This window comes from Melospiza georgiana, chromosome 18, assembly GCF_028018845.1.
Source record: "Melospiza georgiana isolate bMelGeo1 chromosome 18, bMelGeo1.pri, whole genome shotgun sequence".
Classification (NCBI taxonomy): Eukaryota; Metazoa; Chordata; class Aves; order Passeriformes; family Passerellidae; genus Melospiza; species Melospiza georgiana.
The window spans coordinates 2911699-2930317 of NC_080447.1; the positions used below are offsets into that span (position 1 = coordinate 2911699).

Here is an 18619-nt window from a genome sequence, read left to right on the forward strand (position 1 = left end):
CTGGCGCTGGAAGGCGAGCGGGGGACACGTAACTCGCCGACAATTCACAAGCTACAGCACCGAAGCGTTTTGCAATCCCGTAAAAACCCTTGAACGGCGGTAAACGCTCGCTAACGACCCGATCATTCTTTTAATTATTATTATTATTATTGTACGTGAACACGAGCTAATTCCCCGGTGAAGGGAAGGGGGGCGAATCTTCGCATCTGATGCCCAGCATCCAGGTTTCGGTATTTACATAATCCGAGTGTTTCCATAGTCACACCGGAAGCGGCGATTTAAAAACCAGATCGCTTTATGTAACGCCGCGATGGATGCGCAGCCCCCGCGCTCCCCCCGCCGCCCCGCACGCTCCACAACGCCGAAAGCGCGGGGTCCGCAGCACCGAGCCCAGGGCGGGGGATGTAGGCCCGGCCCGGCCGAGGCCGGTGACGCTGCCCCGGGGAAGCTGCGGCGGGCGCGGAGACGGGGCTGGAGGCGGCGGGGAGCGGCACAAGGTAGGTCCCCGGAGGAGCGGGGGCAGCCCGGTGCACCGGTTGCCGCCGGCGGCTCTGCCCCTCTCCCGGCAGCTCTCGCCCTGCGAACCCGCCCCGCAGCCCCGCGGACACGCGCGGTGGATCAGCGCAAACCCGCACGCACCGGAAAAAATAATGATCCATGATCGTCCCACCCTGCCCGTCCCTCGGCTCCATTCCGCCCCTTCCCCGCTGCCTCAGCCGCGCTCTTGCAAACTAAGTCGCTCCGCTGCCTACGTCCCACATGCATTTCTCCCTTTGCGAACAATTAAGCAAAATCAATTAAAAGGCACGAATAGGAAAGAGACCGAAGCCAGCTACACACCAATCTTCTTCCAGAGTCTTTCTTTGCCTCCATTTTTTTTGAGAGTTTCATCACTTATTTGTCAACAGTTCCTGTCCTGCATATTTGGCCCAAATGGGGAGGAGGCAAAACAAAAGCCATCCAGGGCTCGCTAAAGTTTTGCAATTTTGCACCAGGACTTTTTTTTGGGGGGGGGGGGGGGGGGAGAAAGGGGGAGGGCAGGGGAGGGGGGCGGCGGCGATGCCTTTTGCAAAGTCCTAAGGAACCATGTTCAGGCGCTGCGTGCGGAGCGGGGCGCAGGCGTCGCAGTGCCCGGAACGTAAACAGCGGCGGGGCCGGGGGGATGGCGGGGGGGCGGACCGGGGACACGGCGCGGTACCGGCCGGGCTGCCCGGGGCGGGCGGGGTTGATGTCCGGGGGCACGGCACAGCGGCGGGGCTGGGCTGGCCGGGATGGGGGGAACCCCGGGGGTACCGAGGCAGTACCGGCGCTGGGCCGGCCGGGATGGGGGCTGGGTGAGATACCGGGGCGGTACCGGCGCTCTGCTGCTCGGGATGGGGGGGGCTCGCAGGGGTACCGGGGCAGCACCGGCGCCGGGCCGGCCGGGATGGGAGGCTGGGTGGGATACCGGAGCGGTACCGGCGCTGTGCTGGCCGGGTACCGGGGCGGTACCGGCGCTGTGCTGGCCGCCGGCCCCGCCGTGCGGTGCTCGGTCACGAGTGCGCGGCACGCAGGCGCTGAGCGGCGGCGGGGGGACGGGGACGGAGCCCCACAAAGGCGCGGACGGTCCCTTGGTTGGCACCGGAGCCCCCGGGATGTGCCCGAAGAGTTGAGTGGTTCTGCTTAACCGGGGATAATTTGAACTCCGCGAGTATGCCCGACCCCAACGGCGTAAAGCCGGGATGAGGAGTGGCGAATTAATGCAGCAAACACTTGAAAATAATCTTATAATACACGGACTCGGGTTAATTGCGGCGGTGGCTTCGCTCCGTGGCTCCGGCACACGTGCGGTGCCGCTCGGCGCGGAACGCGCACCCGGCTGGGGCCGGCACCGCTCCCGGCACTGCGCCCACGTGCCCTGCGAGAGCCGGCCACAAAATCCAGAATGTATTGTAAATAGTGCTGAACGGGTGCCAAATAAACCGAAATTGCTCTCGCAATATGCATGTACAACAGGTAGTTAGAAATCGCATGAAAAAGAAGGAAAAAATGCCATAAAGTAGCTGGTGATACAAAAACTCTGCAGGATGGAGATCCTGCAGTTCCTAAAACTATCGGCGGGTCTCATTTCTACAACACCCCCTAACATCTACTCTGAATTGATGCTGAGCAAGGATTGGGACCATCTGATTGCAATAGCAGGGTCAGAGTGCAGGTTTTGAACAGCCCCCAGGTTCCACAGCATGGCTCCTCTCTGAAGTGACATCCTTTACTTCCCCTCCACATCCCCCAAGAAAGGAACATCAAAGGATACCCAGACCAGGGTCGGGGCTGATGGCTTTGGCAGTGCTCCTCTGGTTTGCTTTTTGCAATCAGTTAAGCATCCTAGGTATTATATGAAATATATTAAGTGTTAATGCAAAATTTAAAACACATTAAAATTCAACTTTGCAGGCCTTGCCGCTGATCTCTTTGGAACAATCCCTATTTTAATGATCCATGGATAAAGGCAGGAGAGGATGGAGTCCTAACAGGATTTAAGGCAGCAAGCTTCTCCTTCTGATTCTGCCAAGAACTGTTTGCAGAATCTTGAAAAATCATGTAATCTTTCCCTAACATCTCCGTGTTTGCAGATGATTGAACTTTATTATGGTATGGAAGTGTTTTATAGGCTATATATTGAAGTGTGGATTCCAGATGTCTGTTGGAGCAAGTGCATTATTAATCCATAATCCTGAGGAGATATATACATATCTCGACCTTTCAGCCAAGATTACTCAATCTTAAAATTAAATACATGTGTACATCTGTAGGATTGAGGTCAGAATACAAGATAAATGGATGTTACTAGAGAATCATCAGACAAAAAACACATCATCCATCCATGCTGCAAAAGTCTACCAAAACAGACAGAACAGAGACATAAAAGAAAATCAACTCATTTTTCTAAATATTTTTTTTGGACATGGACAATCTGAGACTCTTGGTGTATCAAGCAAACCCACCAAGGCTGTATCCATCACATACACCTGGAAACATCAGAGCACATTATGGAAGTGTGGAAGTAAATGTTTCAGAAACAACACAGTTTCTATCTATAGATCTCCAAAAATAGAAGACACTTTTTAAAGCTTGTTTTAAGACAGAAATTATACCTACTCAGCTACAGTTCATTATACCATGGAAATAATCTGTGTCAATTACAAAAAACTTATCCCAAACTTAAAAGAACTGGGGAAAAAAAAGGGGAGGGGAAATGTGTACGTTGTGGACGATGAGACTATCCATATCCACAGCTGCATTAGACAGGATAAAAACATTTAGAAGCAATATTAAATTCCCTTGCTTAGTGCTGGCTGGTGAGGGTTGGGGCTGGTTTTCCCTCTGAGCAGATCATGGCACTGTTTCCCAACAGTGCCCAGAGCTGGGCCCCTTCAGGCAGTGCCTGGATGGGACATCCCAGGGCTGACACAAGCCTGGCCTTCTTCACAGTCAGAAATATGGGAAAAACACATCAAAATGCTCTGCTTTTCTGACACTGTGCTGTAGTGTCAAAACCACAGCATCAGCTGTGGAAAGGGAGTGGTGGTCACTGAGAAAGTGGCTGGGCTGAACTCTGAAAAAAACACTAAAACTTTTTTTTGCTGGATGTTAATGTAGCTTAAATTATTTAAGATCTAATCATGCCAAGGCGCTGGATCCTGACCTCGTTAGCTCGGAACTGGGAGCTGTCATTTAATTAATGTTGTACTGCAGGGCTCATGCTGAAACCAGAGCTGAAGTTCTCTGCTGGGGAAGGCTCTATGAAGGCATGGGATCATTTCACCCCACTGAGCTTCAGAACAGTTAGTTCCCATTGCACAGAATGGACTGGACTGATCTTAAACCATTTTTTCAAACAGTGCTTATCCTGTAAGATCTACCATTCTGTACTTTCTTTACCTTGAGTTAGGATGGAAGATGAGATATTTAAGTATTTCTCTGTTTTATGAAGGAAGCTGAAATACAATTTTTCTAGACATGGTAGATCAAAATCTTTCCCCTGCAGAAATTCCATCAACTAAATGTTAAGCTCTGCTGTAGATGAGATTTGCAAAGATGTTTCCCTTAACCTCCCTGGGACTGCTGGCAAACTTGTATTTGCCTTTGCAAGTTGAAATGTGTTGTTTTTAATGCAGATCTACCATGACTTCCACTTTGTGGTGGCTTGATTTGGTTGGGTGCAGTAACAGGAACAAATGGAAGTGCTGATTTGCATGAGAAGCTGGAGATCCGTTCTAGCAGAGCTGCTCTGCCAGGGCAGCACCTCGGTGTGCTCAGCACCGGATCACATTAATCACAGGGTACTCAGCCAGCCCATTCAGCCTCCTACAGAAAATACAGAAGTACATTTTTAGCAGAAAAAAAGAACTGTGAGTATCCTTGTGACAGTGTACAGATTTCTCAGGGCTTTCTGGAAAGAAACTTGGACTTCTGCCACCTGCTCCGATTGTGTTCATGCATAAATGATCCAGAGAACGGGTTGACATTACCTCTAATTAGGGGTAATAACAGCCTGCTGCTGAAAGGGCCCGTTCCCTTTCTCCTGCATGTTCATCCCTCACTTCTCCTGCTTTGGGTCTGGCGGTGCTGCAGCCACGGGGACAGTCAGTGCAGTGACCCGATCCGGCAGCAAACTCAGCCATTAAGAAAAACAAAATAATATTTCATCAGGACAATCCAGTGAAGTTCTGCAGCCATTTGATGGGCGCGATGCACAGGCTGCAGAGGGCTGAGATGAAGGGAGAGGGCAGGACACACCCTTTTGGTGGCCTTCTGCAATTGCACGGGTCACAGGTGACAGCAAACCCCGGCCCTGAGCCCCGGCGGGACTTGAGAAGAACTCCCTGAAGCATTTCTAAGAGTTAATTAAGCATGGCTGACTCTTTTAGTTTCAGCTCACTCCGGAGTGGCAGTGTAGAGGTGTGTCATAATGAGTGATAGAGTCGGAAATAATTTATCCTGTTTAGTTTGTCCCTCAGATGGAGCTGTAAAATGGACAGAGGGAAAAGGTGCAGTGCTGTGGTCCTCATGTTGATCCTTAATGCATTTTTTCTGTTTAACAAATTGATTTTTCTTTTCTATCTTACAGGAAAGGAATGTTTATTTCAAAGCTACAACACTGAGGCTTGGAATCTCAAAATGACACATGGGTCTGGTTTGGAAAAGGGCATGAGATGAAATGCCTTTGCTGATTCTCCAGGTCCTTTTCATACTGTTTCTCTGAATGAAATACAGACTCAGCAGAACCTCAGTGTTTAATGTTGTTGTATCTTTTAAAGCCCTTTCCAATAAATAGGAATAAGAGTGATGGACAGGAAAATAGAGGAACAGTGAGTTCAAAGAGTCTGTTTTAATACAATTATTTAGAAAGACACTTGAATCCTTGTCAGATGTATGTCTCTTGCAGGTGGTTATTTTTTTAGAGAAATCTGATTTTAGGGAACAGGTCAAGACCTAGTGCAGTAGTACTCCCTCATGATGTGACAGTTCAACCATAATTTTGCACAGAAACAAGAAGAAATAGTGAACAATCCACACTGGTTATGTACATGTACATAAACATTGGTCATAGCTTACGAGCAGCAATGCAAAATATTTTTAAGTATATAATTCCAGAGGATAGAGACTTAAATGTTTTTCTGAGATGTGGAGGAAGTTCTAGTTACTGTTTTTAAGGGTTATCACACCTCCCAAGAAAAAAGTGATAAAAAAATGATAAATCCCAATTGGTTTGCTCTTAGCCTCAGGCACCAGTGGGAGACATAGAGAATGCTGATTGCGGGGTGGTCTGTTCTGGTTTTTTTTTGAGGAGGGGGTTAATAATTAAAGCACACCAAAGAAAGAGTAGTGTTTTATAATCACAGACTCATTTAAGTTGGGAAAAAATTTAGGATGATCAAGTCTAACCACAAACCTAACACTGCCAAATTTTAACTTATGCTGGACTTCCACTCAAATGGATCCTACACAGCAGTAGAGAGAAAAAAGAGAAAGATTGTGGCCAAAATTCTGTGGAGTCTGTGATAAAAGCAGAGGCTTTTATGGAAAGACAAAGTCAAACTCATTCTTCTACTGAGGTGTTTTAATGCTCCTGTAGATAAAAATCTCACCCGAAGTTGTTTATAACAAGAGGGCTGTGTTTATTTCCTGAGAAGGAATGAGATCAAATCTACATGGTACAGGCAATGCCTCTGAAGACTTCAAATCCTTACGATTATTTTTCTTGAATGTTTTCACTACATCTTTTTAAAAAGAATGCCTTGTACATGAAAAGCATCAAGTGACCTTGTTGGTATCGATTGTCGTTCCCTTTGTTGTGCTTAAGGAAGTGAAAGATCTTGCAAATCAGAAAGGTGTGAAGAACAAAGCAAAAATGTTAAAGACAATATGCCGTGATTTTCCTACTTGTAAATAAGGTGGAAAATGTCAAAACAATACAAACTAACGATGCTTTTGATTGCTAATGGAACCAGCGTGGATTCATCTCCTAGGTGACCATCCATGTGCCTCTTAATAGTAAAAGTATCCTTGTCGAGTATTATTTATATTGTTAAAGTCCTATTTTTCTTGAATTCAAATTGATAGCAACAGGTTTGTTTCTTACATATCCCTTAAGTCTCCTGATGCACAAATGTGATGTGGCACAAGCAATGTATTACCTCACCTTTTCAGAAATCACCTCCAGAACTCTGCCAAGCATTCACCAGGGAGTTCTGCTCTATGCCTCAATTTTCCCTCTGTAAAACACAGAAAAAATGAATTATGGTTTATAGGGTGTATGTGAACCTGGTAATAAAAAATCTTTCAACACTGGCATGTGTAGATGTTGAAATGTTCTGCTTAATCAACCTTATCAAGTGCTTGCTGATAAAGGCAGGCTTATCAAGAGCTCTGGGCCTATGAAATGTTGTGAAAACCTGAACTACGTGACAAAGGGTTAGCTGGGGCAGTTTTATTTAGAAGAGAGGGTGGATGTTCTAACCGGTCTGGATCCGCGTGTTGTGTCCGGTCTGGACAGGTGTAGGTTGGATGTTGAAGCATTTCAGGACGGGGCACTACAGAAGGAAGAGGTTGAGGCAGAGCTTTGTGCTTTGTTCTGAGGGACGTTCTGAGGGATCGGGTCCGCCCTGGGGAGCGCAGGGGCTCGGGCACTGGGCTGAGGGGCACAAACCCACCGGAAACTGCAGATTCCTGTCAGCGGCACTCGGACCGAGCTGCTCACCCGGGGAACGCGGCGGGGGCTCGGGCGGGGGCTCGGGCAGGGGCTCGGGCGGGGTTCGGCCCCACAGCCCCGCCGGGCCCTCAGCGCCCTCAGGGCCCGCGGCTCTCCCGCCGTGGCGCCCCCTGGCGGCGGGTGGCGCGCGGGGCACAGCGCCCGCCCGGGCTGAGGCTCGGGGCTGCCGGGAAGAGGCGGGGCGGGGTCGGGGGCGGGGCCTGGCGGCGCGGACCAATGGGAGGCGGCGGGGCGGGCCCGGGGCGGGGCGCGCAGGCTCGCGGGGCGCGCGGCGGGCGCGGCTCCCGGGCGGCAGAGCCGCGCTGCCGCCATGGGGTGTTAGCGCGGCCGGGCCCGCTCCGCCGGAAAGCGCCGCCACCGCCCGCCGGCCCCGCTCCGCCTCGCTCCGCTCCGCTCCTCCGCCCCGAGCCCATGAGCCTGAACGAGCACTCGATGCAGGCGCTGTCCTGGCGGAAGCTCTACCTGAGCCGAGCCAAGCTGAAAGCCTCCAGCCGCACCTCCGCTCTGCTCTCCGGCTTCGCCATGGTGAGCGCCCGGCCTGGCGCGGCGGGCGGGGGGTGGCACGGGCCGGGAGCGCTGCCGCCGCTTCTGCTTCTCCCGCCGGAGCGTGCTGCGGTGGGCACGGGGGGCCCGGGCCCGGCGGGGAGCGGGGCGGGCGCTGCTGCTGCCGCCGCCCCGGAGCGCCCGGCCCGCCCCGCGCAGCGCTCCCGGCAGCTCGGCAGCTTCGGTAGCGCGTTTGTTTTGGAGCGCGTCCCGGCACGAGCTCAGAGCCGCCTCTTGGCTTTTATCTCCGCCAGATAATGCAAGATTTAGTTGATTGTTACGTGTTTAGCCCGTGGAGGATGCTCGGGACCGCAGAAGCCGCGTGTGCCGTGGGCTGCTCGCCGGGTGCGCGGTCACCGCGCCGTGTTCCGGTGCCGGGAGCCGAGGGCCGCGCACGGAGCCCCGCACGCTGCTTCGCTTGCGGCGTTTCCATCCCGCTCCTCTCCCAGCGAGGGCAGGGGCAGCTGTTGCGCTGCAGCTGCTTTTAAATAAACCAAGAAATAACAGCCGATTAAAGTTTGTGGTGCCGCTCAGGCTCATCCATCATTAGTCCTTTGCAGTTGCGAGGTTTCTAGTTTTTATTTAAGGAAAACTTGATTTTACTTGGTTTGGAATTTTGTGCGTTGTTTAGAAACGCTTTTATTCGTATGTGTTTTCTTTCGAGTTTGATGTGAAGCGCAGTCTAGGTACCCGAATTATGTCACATGCGAAAGTTCCGAATAATTTGAAATACAGTAACTCACAGACTTCCTCATCTGCCCAGACATCTGACATGCAAAGCTGCAAACTGCCCTCAGCCCCCTTATTCAGCTGTTAAAAATGCTTCACAGTTCATAAATTCGCTATTTCACTCCTCTGACTTACTTTATTTTGATTTTTTTTTGCCCCGCTGTTAACAAACCGAGTATTTTCAGCGGTTAAATCTGCTCCTTTCCAGAGCCATTGTTCCAGTGATGCTGTTGGAAAACACAGCAGCCTGCTGACGGTCAAATAAATGTCAGTGTCCTCCTTCGCTGGCTAAAAACAGCGCGCAGCTCTGGGGAGGCGGCGGAGCGCTGCCCGTGACTGACGGGCGGCTCTGGTCGCGCTTCTCCTTGGAGCGCACCCGGCTGCAGCTCACACGCCGCTCGGATCGTGGCTTCTCCTTGCTGAGCTCCCGTTCTGCCTCTCGGAGCGCTTTGTGGCTGCTTGAGTCAGCTCTTTACCTCGAGAGAGAACGTGGGGAAAAATCTGTTTGTTGGGGTTTATAAATTTTCCTCTAAGGGAGGTCGCATCTCAATGTAAATGCTGTGGGTTTAAGGTCATACTTAACGTCTTGAATTCTTTGGTTTTTCTCTAACTATATGGTATGAGGACTCAAAATCCGTGGAGGTATGAGGTGAGGCTTCTACTTGTTCCTTAATTCAGTTCTCTAGAATTCCAGGGGTTCAGTCTCCTGCTGTTGAAAACTGCTGCTTATGAATTTATTGTTAAGGTATTTCTGGAAATTCGTTCCAAGTAAGAAAATCCCTAATTGCCAGGAATGTTACATGTAAACGTTCATATTTAAGTTTTTCCAAAGAGAAAAATCCACTTATTGTTCTTCCTTTAATAAGTTCAGCATGGAAATCCACCTGTAGTGTCTTTGCTTTTGCACTGACAGACCTAGTCCCAGTCCTCTAGCTAAGACTTCCTAATCTTGGTTCAGAAGAGCTGAGTTAACTTTCGAGTATTTTTAGATGTCTTTTAAAAACTTTGCTGATCTTTTAGAGTTGTTCCTCTGCCTCGAAGAACTGGGCTGTTCTGTCACTCTGTGCATTGTTTACTGACTGCAGTTCTTTGGCACTTGATATTCGAACTGCTGAAATACATTCTAGGCTTGGATCAGAGCTGGCAACAGAAATGAAGGGTCATTGTTCCTCTCCTTTCCTTATCAGGCAAGGAAGAAAGAGCTTAAGTGACACATCCAGGACCACCCAGTGAATTGGGGAATTGTCAGAGGAGGAACGCGCTGGTTTCCATGCCAGCCCCATTGATCCTTGCTCTTTGATTAAAGAGTGCTTGCATCCTCGAGTAGAAGCTGAGTTTATCCCCGTTGAACTGCTCCCTTTCCATGGACTATTTTTATGTCTAGCTGCAGCCATTTTGCAAGGTTGATTCCCTCAGGATTGGTGATGTGCCCTGCTGGAATGAGGCATGCCAAAGGCATTGCTGGGGTCACTGAGGTGCAGTGTGAAACACTCAGCAGGTTTCAAACCCTGAAGTGTTATGTTTCCTGAGAGAAGATTAAAAACCTGTTTTACAATAAGTTTTGCTTCAGAGCTTCACATCAGGATTTGCTACCGTGTGTGAGCTTCAGAAACAGTTGCAGGACCTGGTGATGGCAACTGATGTGAGAGCTGAGCTCCCCCAGTGAACCTGAGTATTTCCTTCACTCAGGTTTCCATGGATGCTGTCATCCAGTGCCATATGTCTGAGGGAAAATCCATAAAGTTTATAACCTCATTTAGTACACTTTTCCAGTTTATGGAGCCAGCTAGTAGTATCAATCCCCCAAACTGTTAGAGGTAGAGAAAGAAATTGTAGATTGTAGGGGATGTGTAGTGCATTAAAGAATGGAGGATTCATTCCATACACTGGTGGGGGCATCAGCTATTTCTCATTTCTGTATTATAACCCAGATATTGTTGCATGATCTTGCCTCTCATGCTTGGCCTTATCTGTTTTTATTTTTTACAGTAAAGAGCCTGCTGGCAGGTTATTTTTGTCTCAACAGTTATTCTGACTTGTTGGCATCATTTTGTCACCAAGGATCCATAACACAGTAGCATGACAATTGTACAATATGGGAATCAGAAACCATAGGAAAGTTGTTAAATGCCACTAGTTATAAAACCAGAGAACTCCACATCTCCTCCTGCCACCAATTAACAGCTTTGTGGAAATAACTGAGTCAGAACTATGGGACTGAATTATACACTGTGGTTGGCTTCCTTATATGTAGGATTCAGAGGTTGATATTTACCAGCAAGCTGTTTTCTTTTAAATACCTCTATGGTCCAAGCTGGCTGGGCTTTGTCTAGATGGGGTAGATATGCTTCAAGTATTGACTATCATCAAAGAACTGTCAACTCTTGCCTTTGAAATATGGCAGTATGGTCTCCTGAAGACAGCTTCAGTCATGTTCTGCAGAAGACTGACTGCAGAGATAAATATTTATGAAATTGATTTCCATAAAAACAGTTGGTGCTGAGATAAGGGTAGGTGTGACCTGGGGCCACTGGTGTCAGCTGTACAGGTGTCTTTGTCTAGTAAAGGTCACTTGGCTGTTCTAAATTCCAAAACAGTCTCTGTAGAAGTTATTAAGTGGTATTTAGCTGATTGCTGGTAGAATAGCATGAAACAACAGCATTTTGTAACCTGCAGGGAAGAGTTACAGGCCCAGTTTTGTGGCTTCTGCTTCCACTTAACCTTCTGTAACACTGCTGCACTTAGAGGTTACAGCTGTGCTGGAGAATCTTCCCCATGCAAAAGGTTTCTTCTGTTCCAGTGACAAAATGGAAGTTTTGTGCCTCCTTTACCATCCCTGTCTCTGTTATAGTTGAGCAAGGCAGGCAGTGTGGAGTGTTGGGGCTCCTGCTGCTCTGCCTTGGAGCAGCTGTGGGTGGCTGCTGTAGTTTGGAGGATGTAAAGAGGATACTGAGCCTCTGGATAATCTGAACTTGCATTTACTAAATGGATTTGCTGTAAGTTACACTGTGTAGAAGAATTACCTCCTCAAGATGCATTTGCTCCAATCACACGGGTATTGCCTTTTCATGTTTGCTAGCAAAATAAAGTGAGATCCTGTATTTGTATTCCAGTGTCAGCATCAGCAAATATTAATGTGTTTTGCCATTCTGCAGCAAACAATAATCTGCAGAGTCAAAATCCTGGACTAATGGATGAATGATGCTTAGTTTCCCTTCTGTATGAAACCAGTAAATAAGATCATTATTTTGACTTATCTGCTTTTAATTTCCGGTGAGTTCTTCTGGCTCATACAGAGCCTCTGTATGAGTTGTTTATAACTCTTTATGAATGGTGCAGACAGTCTGTGAGAGCCTGGCTCTGTGCCTCTGTCTCTGGAGTGAATTGTACTGTCAGGAGAACAGGGAGCCAGCCAGAGGAGCTGATTCCCAGTGATGCTCTGACACTCAGCTCATTATTGAGTTTCCTCTGGGGTCCCACCCATAGCCAAGCAATGATGGATGGGCCTCAAAAATGCTGTTGTGATGTTTGATCAACACAGCTTTCTTTTTAGCCATGCCTGATGTGCTAGACTGTACAAGAAGCAGTCCCAGTTCAGGGTTATATTCCCACCAGCCTGAGCTCAGAGGCGTCTTTGTGGGGAAGGGAAGGAAGTAAATGATAAATAATAGCTCATAGATAATACAGATTTACTTGAGATAAGGCATTTTGTTTCCTTTTCTCTACAGCACTGTCTACTGATCTGAAAAAGATGTAAGCCTGTGATTTTAATTTAAGAGCAGGGGCTTTATTTAAGCCCCTCTGGTCTAATAAGACATGGGAGCCTTATGAATAAGTAAGTGAAATGAACTCGGTCAGTATACTGAACTTGAATACAAGTTGAAGTGCAGATTTTTCTAGAGGGCAGATTGTTAATTTTCCTGCAATGTGGTTGTAATCAGGCTGCTGTGACTCTGAAATCCAGGACTGTTAAAGGCTTAACAGAGTTATGTGCCAAAATTCAGTTATCTTCTCAAAACATCTGAATGCCCACCATTTTTAGGCTCATGAGAGATCCAGTCTTGTGTCCTGATGTCATGAGTCCTTTAGTTTTGTCAAGAAGCTGTACTTCAGATGTACAGCTTTGTCAAGAGCCGTAGTAAATCTGTCAGTCATATCTGTAGGATGATCTGAAGTTAAAGTTAGCTCTTCTTTGAAGCAGGGATTAGCCCAGATGACCTCTTGAGGTGTCTTCAGCCCACGTTACACTGTGATTACGCAGCAAGGCAGGGCACTTGCAGCTCAGCAGCTGCACGGTCAAATCTGCAGCAAGTGTTCAGAGAAGCTTTGAAAGTGGTGAAGGATAAAGTGCTGAAAGTGTTGTATTGGAAAGTGTGCAGCCACTGACGACAGTTCCTGCCCTGAGCAGCTCCTCTGAACAAGCAGAGCAGGAACATGTCCTGCCTGCAACGTTGGCATGTACCTGTGAGTTCAGGCTTTGTGTGAATTTGGATCATATCAGGTGACCTCATCAGGGCCCTGTTCCTGCAGGTATTGCTTTACAAGAGCAGTGGTGATCTGTTTATTTTGAAATTGCAGCATGAGCAAAGGAGGGAAGAACTTCTGACACTTTGTGTCTCTGTTAGAAAACAGGCACAGGCCCTCATGGTGAAAAATGAAACTTTTTGTTTTAGGTGCCTGGCTCAAACTTGGCTCAGGAAGGAAACTCGGAGTTGAAAAGAGTTGGCAGTTTTTCTGCTAGTTTACATTGAAAGAGTTCCCAAGTTAGCTTTGCTGAGAGTTTGAGGAGACAGAAAACATGAACTGATTTTTTGCTTATGGGTCAGGCTGGGGTTACTCTGCCAGATATGAACACAAGGAGCTCAAAATCAGATGCTTGATTTCATTAGTATGGAGGCGTTGATAAATGGAAATATCAAATGTCTTCAATGTTTGGCAAACTAAATACAATCAGTTCTTAAAATAAAATAAAGTCTTCATCTCGTGAAGCTCTTTAGTGCCATGTTTATGTTATACTCAGAACTAGGATGAAGGATTAAAGTGTCTTGTCATGCTGGATGGCTTTGAGTCTAGGCACAGCAGAAGACTTACAAGAAAAATCTTTAAGTATGAAAATGAATCCTCAGTGGTGAAGGATTGCAATTGTTCTGTGAAAAACACAGGAAGCCCAACATCCCACGAGTACAGTGAGACTTAACAAGCAATCCTGCAGAACAGAGACCTGACAAGCAAATGTTTATCCTCTCAATCATGAAGTTTCCCACAGCTGAAAAATGGTATTTTTAAATCCTCGAGCAAGGACTGTATATGCATTAATATAATTTCAGAACACTTGGAAACTGCCTGCTAGTTGGCTGGGTTGTTAGGCTTATGGCAATAAAAGCTTTCAATAAAGGAATTAAACAATTGGCAAATGGCCTTGAATGCCTGTTGGAACATGTCTGAGCAAAACCCTGGGTTGCCTTAATGTATTGGGAGCATTGGTGATTCAGAGTTCTGCTGTCCTGGAACATGGGTAAGGTGGGATCCAGGACTGGGTTAGCTTGGCTCAGCTCTTGCAAAATAGTGAGGGTTGAATGTTCCTGCTGCTTTTGCAGGAACATTTTTGAGCCCTGGTTTCCATGCCTCCCTGCACCTCTATTACCCATGGATCTTTCTTCCTATCTGCTTGATGTGCTTATATTTCAGATTACTGTCAGGTTTCTTCCTCTGCATTTTACCTGTATTTTGTCTGTTTAATGAGTTGAGAAAGAGCAGTGAATGTAGGGACCTTTGTGCATTATTCCCTCTTTGGAACTATCCTTTGTCTCAAAGGCAAATTTATCAGGAAAGATCATTTTAGGAGAGCTGTTGGGATTAATGTCACTCATCAATTGCACATATGCACAAAACCACCTGGCAGTTTTAAAACCAGCTAAAAGGCATTCTAATTAATTTTATTTGTCAGAATTATTCCAGCTGGTTTTATGAGCTTCCTAGGGCTGTTATTTAATCTGATTTTTGTACTCCTTAGGCACAGGCATGCATGAGATCTAAGGTTACAAGAAGGTCATGGCTGCATGTGGTAGTGGAGGGCTGGAACATCTTCATGAGTAGCCTCATCTTTGGGGGAGCAGTGATGCCTGGGAGCATTGTGTTATCTTTTCTGGAGATGCCTTTCCTCCAGCCTCCAACAGGCTTGCTTGGCTGCCATGGGCATTTGGAGACTCAGATTTTGAATCTGTGTTCCAGAGTGCATTTAAATACTTGAGTGAAAAAATATAGCTGAGAGCCCCATGGAAAGGGGATCTTTCTCATGAAAGGTTTCTGCACTTTAGAACTTAAACCCAAACATCCAAGGAGAAAGGACCACCGAGGTTGTTTCAGGCAGTCCCCTGCCTTCACAGCCTTTCACAGATACTTCAAGTACTTCATAAGTAAAGATCAAAAGCTGTGTCTCCAATATAACACAAAAGAAGAAGTATTTCACTTAGGAAGTCCAAGGATGCTTTGCTGGCATGAGCTGAAGGTGGCAAGGTGGTTGTGGGTTTGCTCTACAACAGAACAGTAAGTATGAAAACAGTGATAGCTCAGACATAAATTTGGACCTAATGAAGAGGATGCAGATTGACATGAAGGAAATGTAAATACAGACTTATTTTGTTTTTATCAGATGATCTTCCAGAAACATGGTGCAAACCTTGAATAACCTATGGTCAAATAATATAAGCTGTAGGTAACTGCATCTCTCTCCCTCTTCCTTTTCAGGTGGCTATGGTGGAAGTTCAGCTTGACCCAGACCACGACTATCCTCAGGGGCTCTTGATAGCCTTTAGTGCCTGCACTACTGTGCTTGTTGCAGTTCACCTTTTTGCACTCATGATAAGTACCTGCATCCTTCCAAACATAGAGGCTGTTAGCAATGTGCATAACCTCAACTCTGTCAAGGAATCTCCTCACGAGCGCATGCACCGGCACATTGAGCTCGCCTGGGCCTTCTCCACTGTCATTGGGACTTTGCTCTTTCTTGCAGAAGTGGTGTTACTGTGCTGGGTCAAGTTCCTTCCTTTAAAGAAGAAAACTGACAACACCCCACAGAGCAACAGTTCTACCATCACATCAGGGCAGGCAGCAGCCATTGCATCCACGTCCATCATGGTGCCCTTTGGATTGATTTTCATTGTGTTTGCAGTCCACTTCTACCGGTCCCTGGTGAGCCACAAAACAGACAGGCAATTTCAGGAACTCAATGAACTTGCTGAATTTGCACGGCTCCAGGATCAACTGGATCACAGAGGTGATGCTGTCACCTCAGCTGTCACCAATTTTGTGTAAACCTGTGCTTAAGAAAATTAACCCACTCTTCTGCTTCTGCTTTATGGTGACTCCCTGTGGATGAACTGGTTGAACTGCTGATTACTGTTTAAAGAATAATTATAAATATTGTTCTAACCCTTTAGAGAGGGAAAAAAATGTTCCTTTCATACAAGTTTTGCTGTCTGAAGGAATGGATGGTGGGGTGTGATTGCACTGCGTGTGCAGCCCTCCTCCTGTGAACACTGTCTCGCATCTTTCTCGTTAGTGCTGAATGGTGGCTGTATAAATACATGGAAAATAACATTGTACATTTGGGTATTTGTTAGGAATGGATAGAGAAGTTGTGGATTTTTTTTCTCTGTTTATCTGATGTTGGCATTTACTAGAAGATACTGCTTGTCCTATCCATATTGCATGGCATGATACAAATTACTTGGGACATGCAGCAATTAGCGCTCGGTTTCAGCGCTAGCGCTGCTCTCCCTGGAAAGCCTGACAGATGGTAGGAGTGAAAGCTTTCCCAGCACTTTCCCCAGTATGTTTTGCTGCCAAGTAATTATTACTTTGCTGATTTCTCCAGTGCCTTTTCCTGTGGCACTTACACATTTTGTAACTTGCTAAACACCCAGGACTAGACTTACTGCGATGTGGTGTGGCCACATGAGTAGGAATGAGACTCGACTCTTCTCTTCCATGGAAGAAAATAAAAGCAATAACTGTTTTTTAAAGTTCTCATGAGCTGGCACATATTATCTGGAGAGATAGATTTGCCTGTTTCTCTTTGAAGAATCCTTTTTTAAAAAGAAGGAACTAGATGGAAATTATCACTGGATAATTTTTTTGCTTGAAAATCAGAACCACTGCTGTTTCTTTTCCAAGCCAAAGTAGTAATTATTTTATACTTTTATACTGAAAAAATATTTTTAATAAATCCTCAGAAGCAAGCAGCAAGAGGTGCTTTCTCTGTGTTGGATTCCCAAGTAATTAGCTATGCCTTGGTCTTCCTTGTTTAGAAAAGTGTTCTCCTTGCTGAAGTGTTGTGTTTAATAACTCATTATACATTTTTGCTTCCAAAGGATCTGGAAGACAACTTGATGTATATTTATTTATGAAAGTAGATTATTTGTAATTAATACTGCTGCTTTCCTTCAGACACCTCTGTGACAGCAAGGCTACTGTGTTGTTCATTTCCTCTGAGCAAAAACCTCCATTTGGTCTCCTAGATAAGAGGTTTGCCCAGGAAAGATTCCAGAGGTTGTCCTGGGCTGCTTCAGTAATTCTGGCTATGTCTAGGAGATGAATTTTTTTGGAGCACAGTTCTTCTGTAGAGTAGCTTTGGGCTTTCATGGGTAAAAGCTGTTTTTTGAACACAAATTGAGACAAGCCAAAGGGAAAAAAACCCCAAACTTAGCCATCACTAGTCACAACTATCCCTGTGGAATAGAACCCTGGGATTTTGCCATAAGACAGGAGGACTGTGACAGTCCAGTGAACTGTGCCTGACAGCCTGGGCTGAACCTGGTCTCTCACACCAAGATCCATCTCAGGGTATTCCAACATATTTGCAATCTGCACCAAGTGCCTGTGGAGTTCAGGTGCAGTGTGGTTACTGCTGAAGCAGATGGGAGCTGATCTCTCCTGTCAGCAGCACTGCAGTGCAAAGTGTTGACAAGGTCACCAGTGGTGCCTTTGTATTCTAAAAACATAACTATAAAAAAAAAAAGCAAAACAACCTGCTGGTCTCTGTTTTTTTCAGCAGCATTTGTGGTTCACAAGCAGCAAGCAGCTTTCCACTTGGTGTTCTCACCTGTGAAGTGAAAGTCCTGGCATACAGAGGCCAAACTGGATTTTCTCAGCTCTGCCATTGCATGCTTCAAATATATTCTATTCCTGATGTAAATCTGATGGTGAGGATTGTAGCTACAAACTCACAGGTGTTTGTTCATGGAGCACTGGAAGCATTGCTTTAGTAAAGGCAATAAGGAAGCAGCATTCCAAACCACAAAATGTATTTTCCCATTCAAGACAGAACTTTATCAGTTCTGTCTTGGGAAAACAGGCCCCTAAAATCCCCCACTAAATGAAGAAAACCTGACCTGGTATTCACACCAGACCAACTGATTGGAAGGGTGTGGTCAGGTGTAAAAATTGTACTTCTTTCTGTAAATTTTGTATTTAGAAGTTATATGGTTCCAAATGGAAGTCCAGAAAAACAGTTTTCTGAATTTATTTTGTAAAATTCCTTGCTGTTCTGTATAAGTAGATGAATTTTTCTTTGATTTGTGGATCTTTTACAGAGTGACTAAGAAATGTGGGATTTTCTTGTTGTTTAAGACACACAGAATTAGAAGCTAGTGGGACATAGTTATTTTTAGTTTTCTCAAGCTGGTAGGCTCTGAGCTAATGGCACTGTTATTACAACTAATTTTCTGACTATTTTCTGCACTTTAAGCCATGATATCAAGTATGTTTTTGTCGTTTTCCACCTGTGGAAATGGTCATGAAAGTCACACCTTGGGTACTTGTCACTGTGTACCCAGGCAGTAACCAGACACAAACACATGGATCTAAACATTGAGTGCACTTAAAATTTTTTATCCCTTATTTATACTAACTATGGTGTTAGGCATTTACCTCAATAATTTTAAACATTGGTTATTGTATGTCAATTATTTGGGTATAAAATACTTTCATGAAATAAAATATACTCAATTGTTGTGGATTATTTTTTATCTAGAGGCCTAAAATATACTTATTAATTGAAACATGATCTGTTGTAACTTCAAAAGGCATTTG

General features: G+C 46.1%; 2 protein-coding genes across 3 annotated transcripts in view; one reads left to right on the top strand and one right to left on the bottom strand.

Annotated features, from left to right (window-relative positions):
* KDM2B (lysine demethylase 2B) overlaps positions 1-978 on the bottom strand; it is a 103229-nt gene extending 102251 nt beyond the window's left edge. The window contains exon 1 of the mRNA XM_058037194.1: positions 841-978. Within this exon, the coding sequence (XP_057893177.1) occupies positions 841-891 (51 nt within the window). The 5' untranslated portion in view covers positions 892-978. The remainder of the gene's footprint in view (positions 1-840) is intronic.
* ORAI1 (ORAI calcium release-activated calcium modulator 1) lies at positions 300-18545 on the top strand. 2 transcript variants are annotated; one of them, XM_058037196.1, is made up of 2 exons: positions 300-497; positions 15275-18545. In XM_058037196.1, the coding sequence occupies exons 1-2, from the start codon at positions 315-317 to the stop codon at positions 15839-15841; spliced, it is 750 nt and encodes a 249-aa protein (XP_057893179.1). In that variant the 5' UTR covers positions 300-314; the 3' UTR covers positions 15842-18545. The 2 variants fall into 2 exon arrangements, with proteins under 2 accessions (XP_057893179.1, XP_057893180.1); XM_058037197.1 differs by lacking the exon at positions 300-497 and adding an exon at positions 7574-7780.
* Positions 18546-18619: the final 74 nt, after the last annotated feature.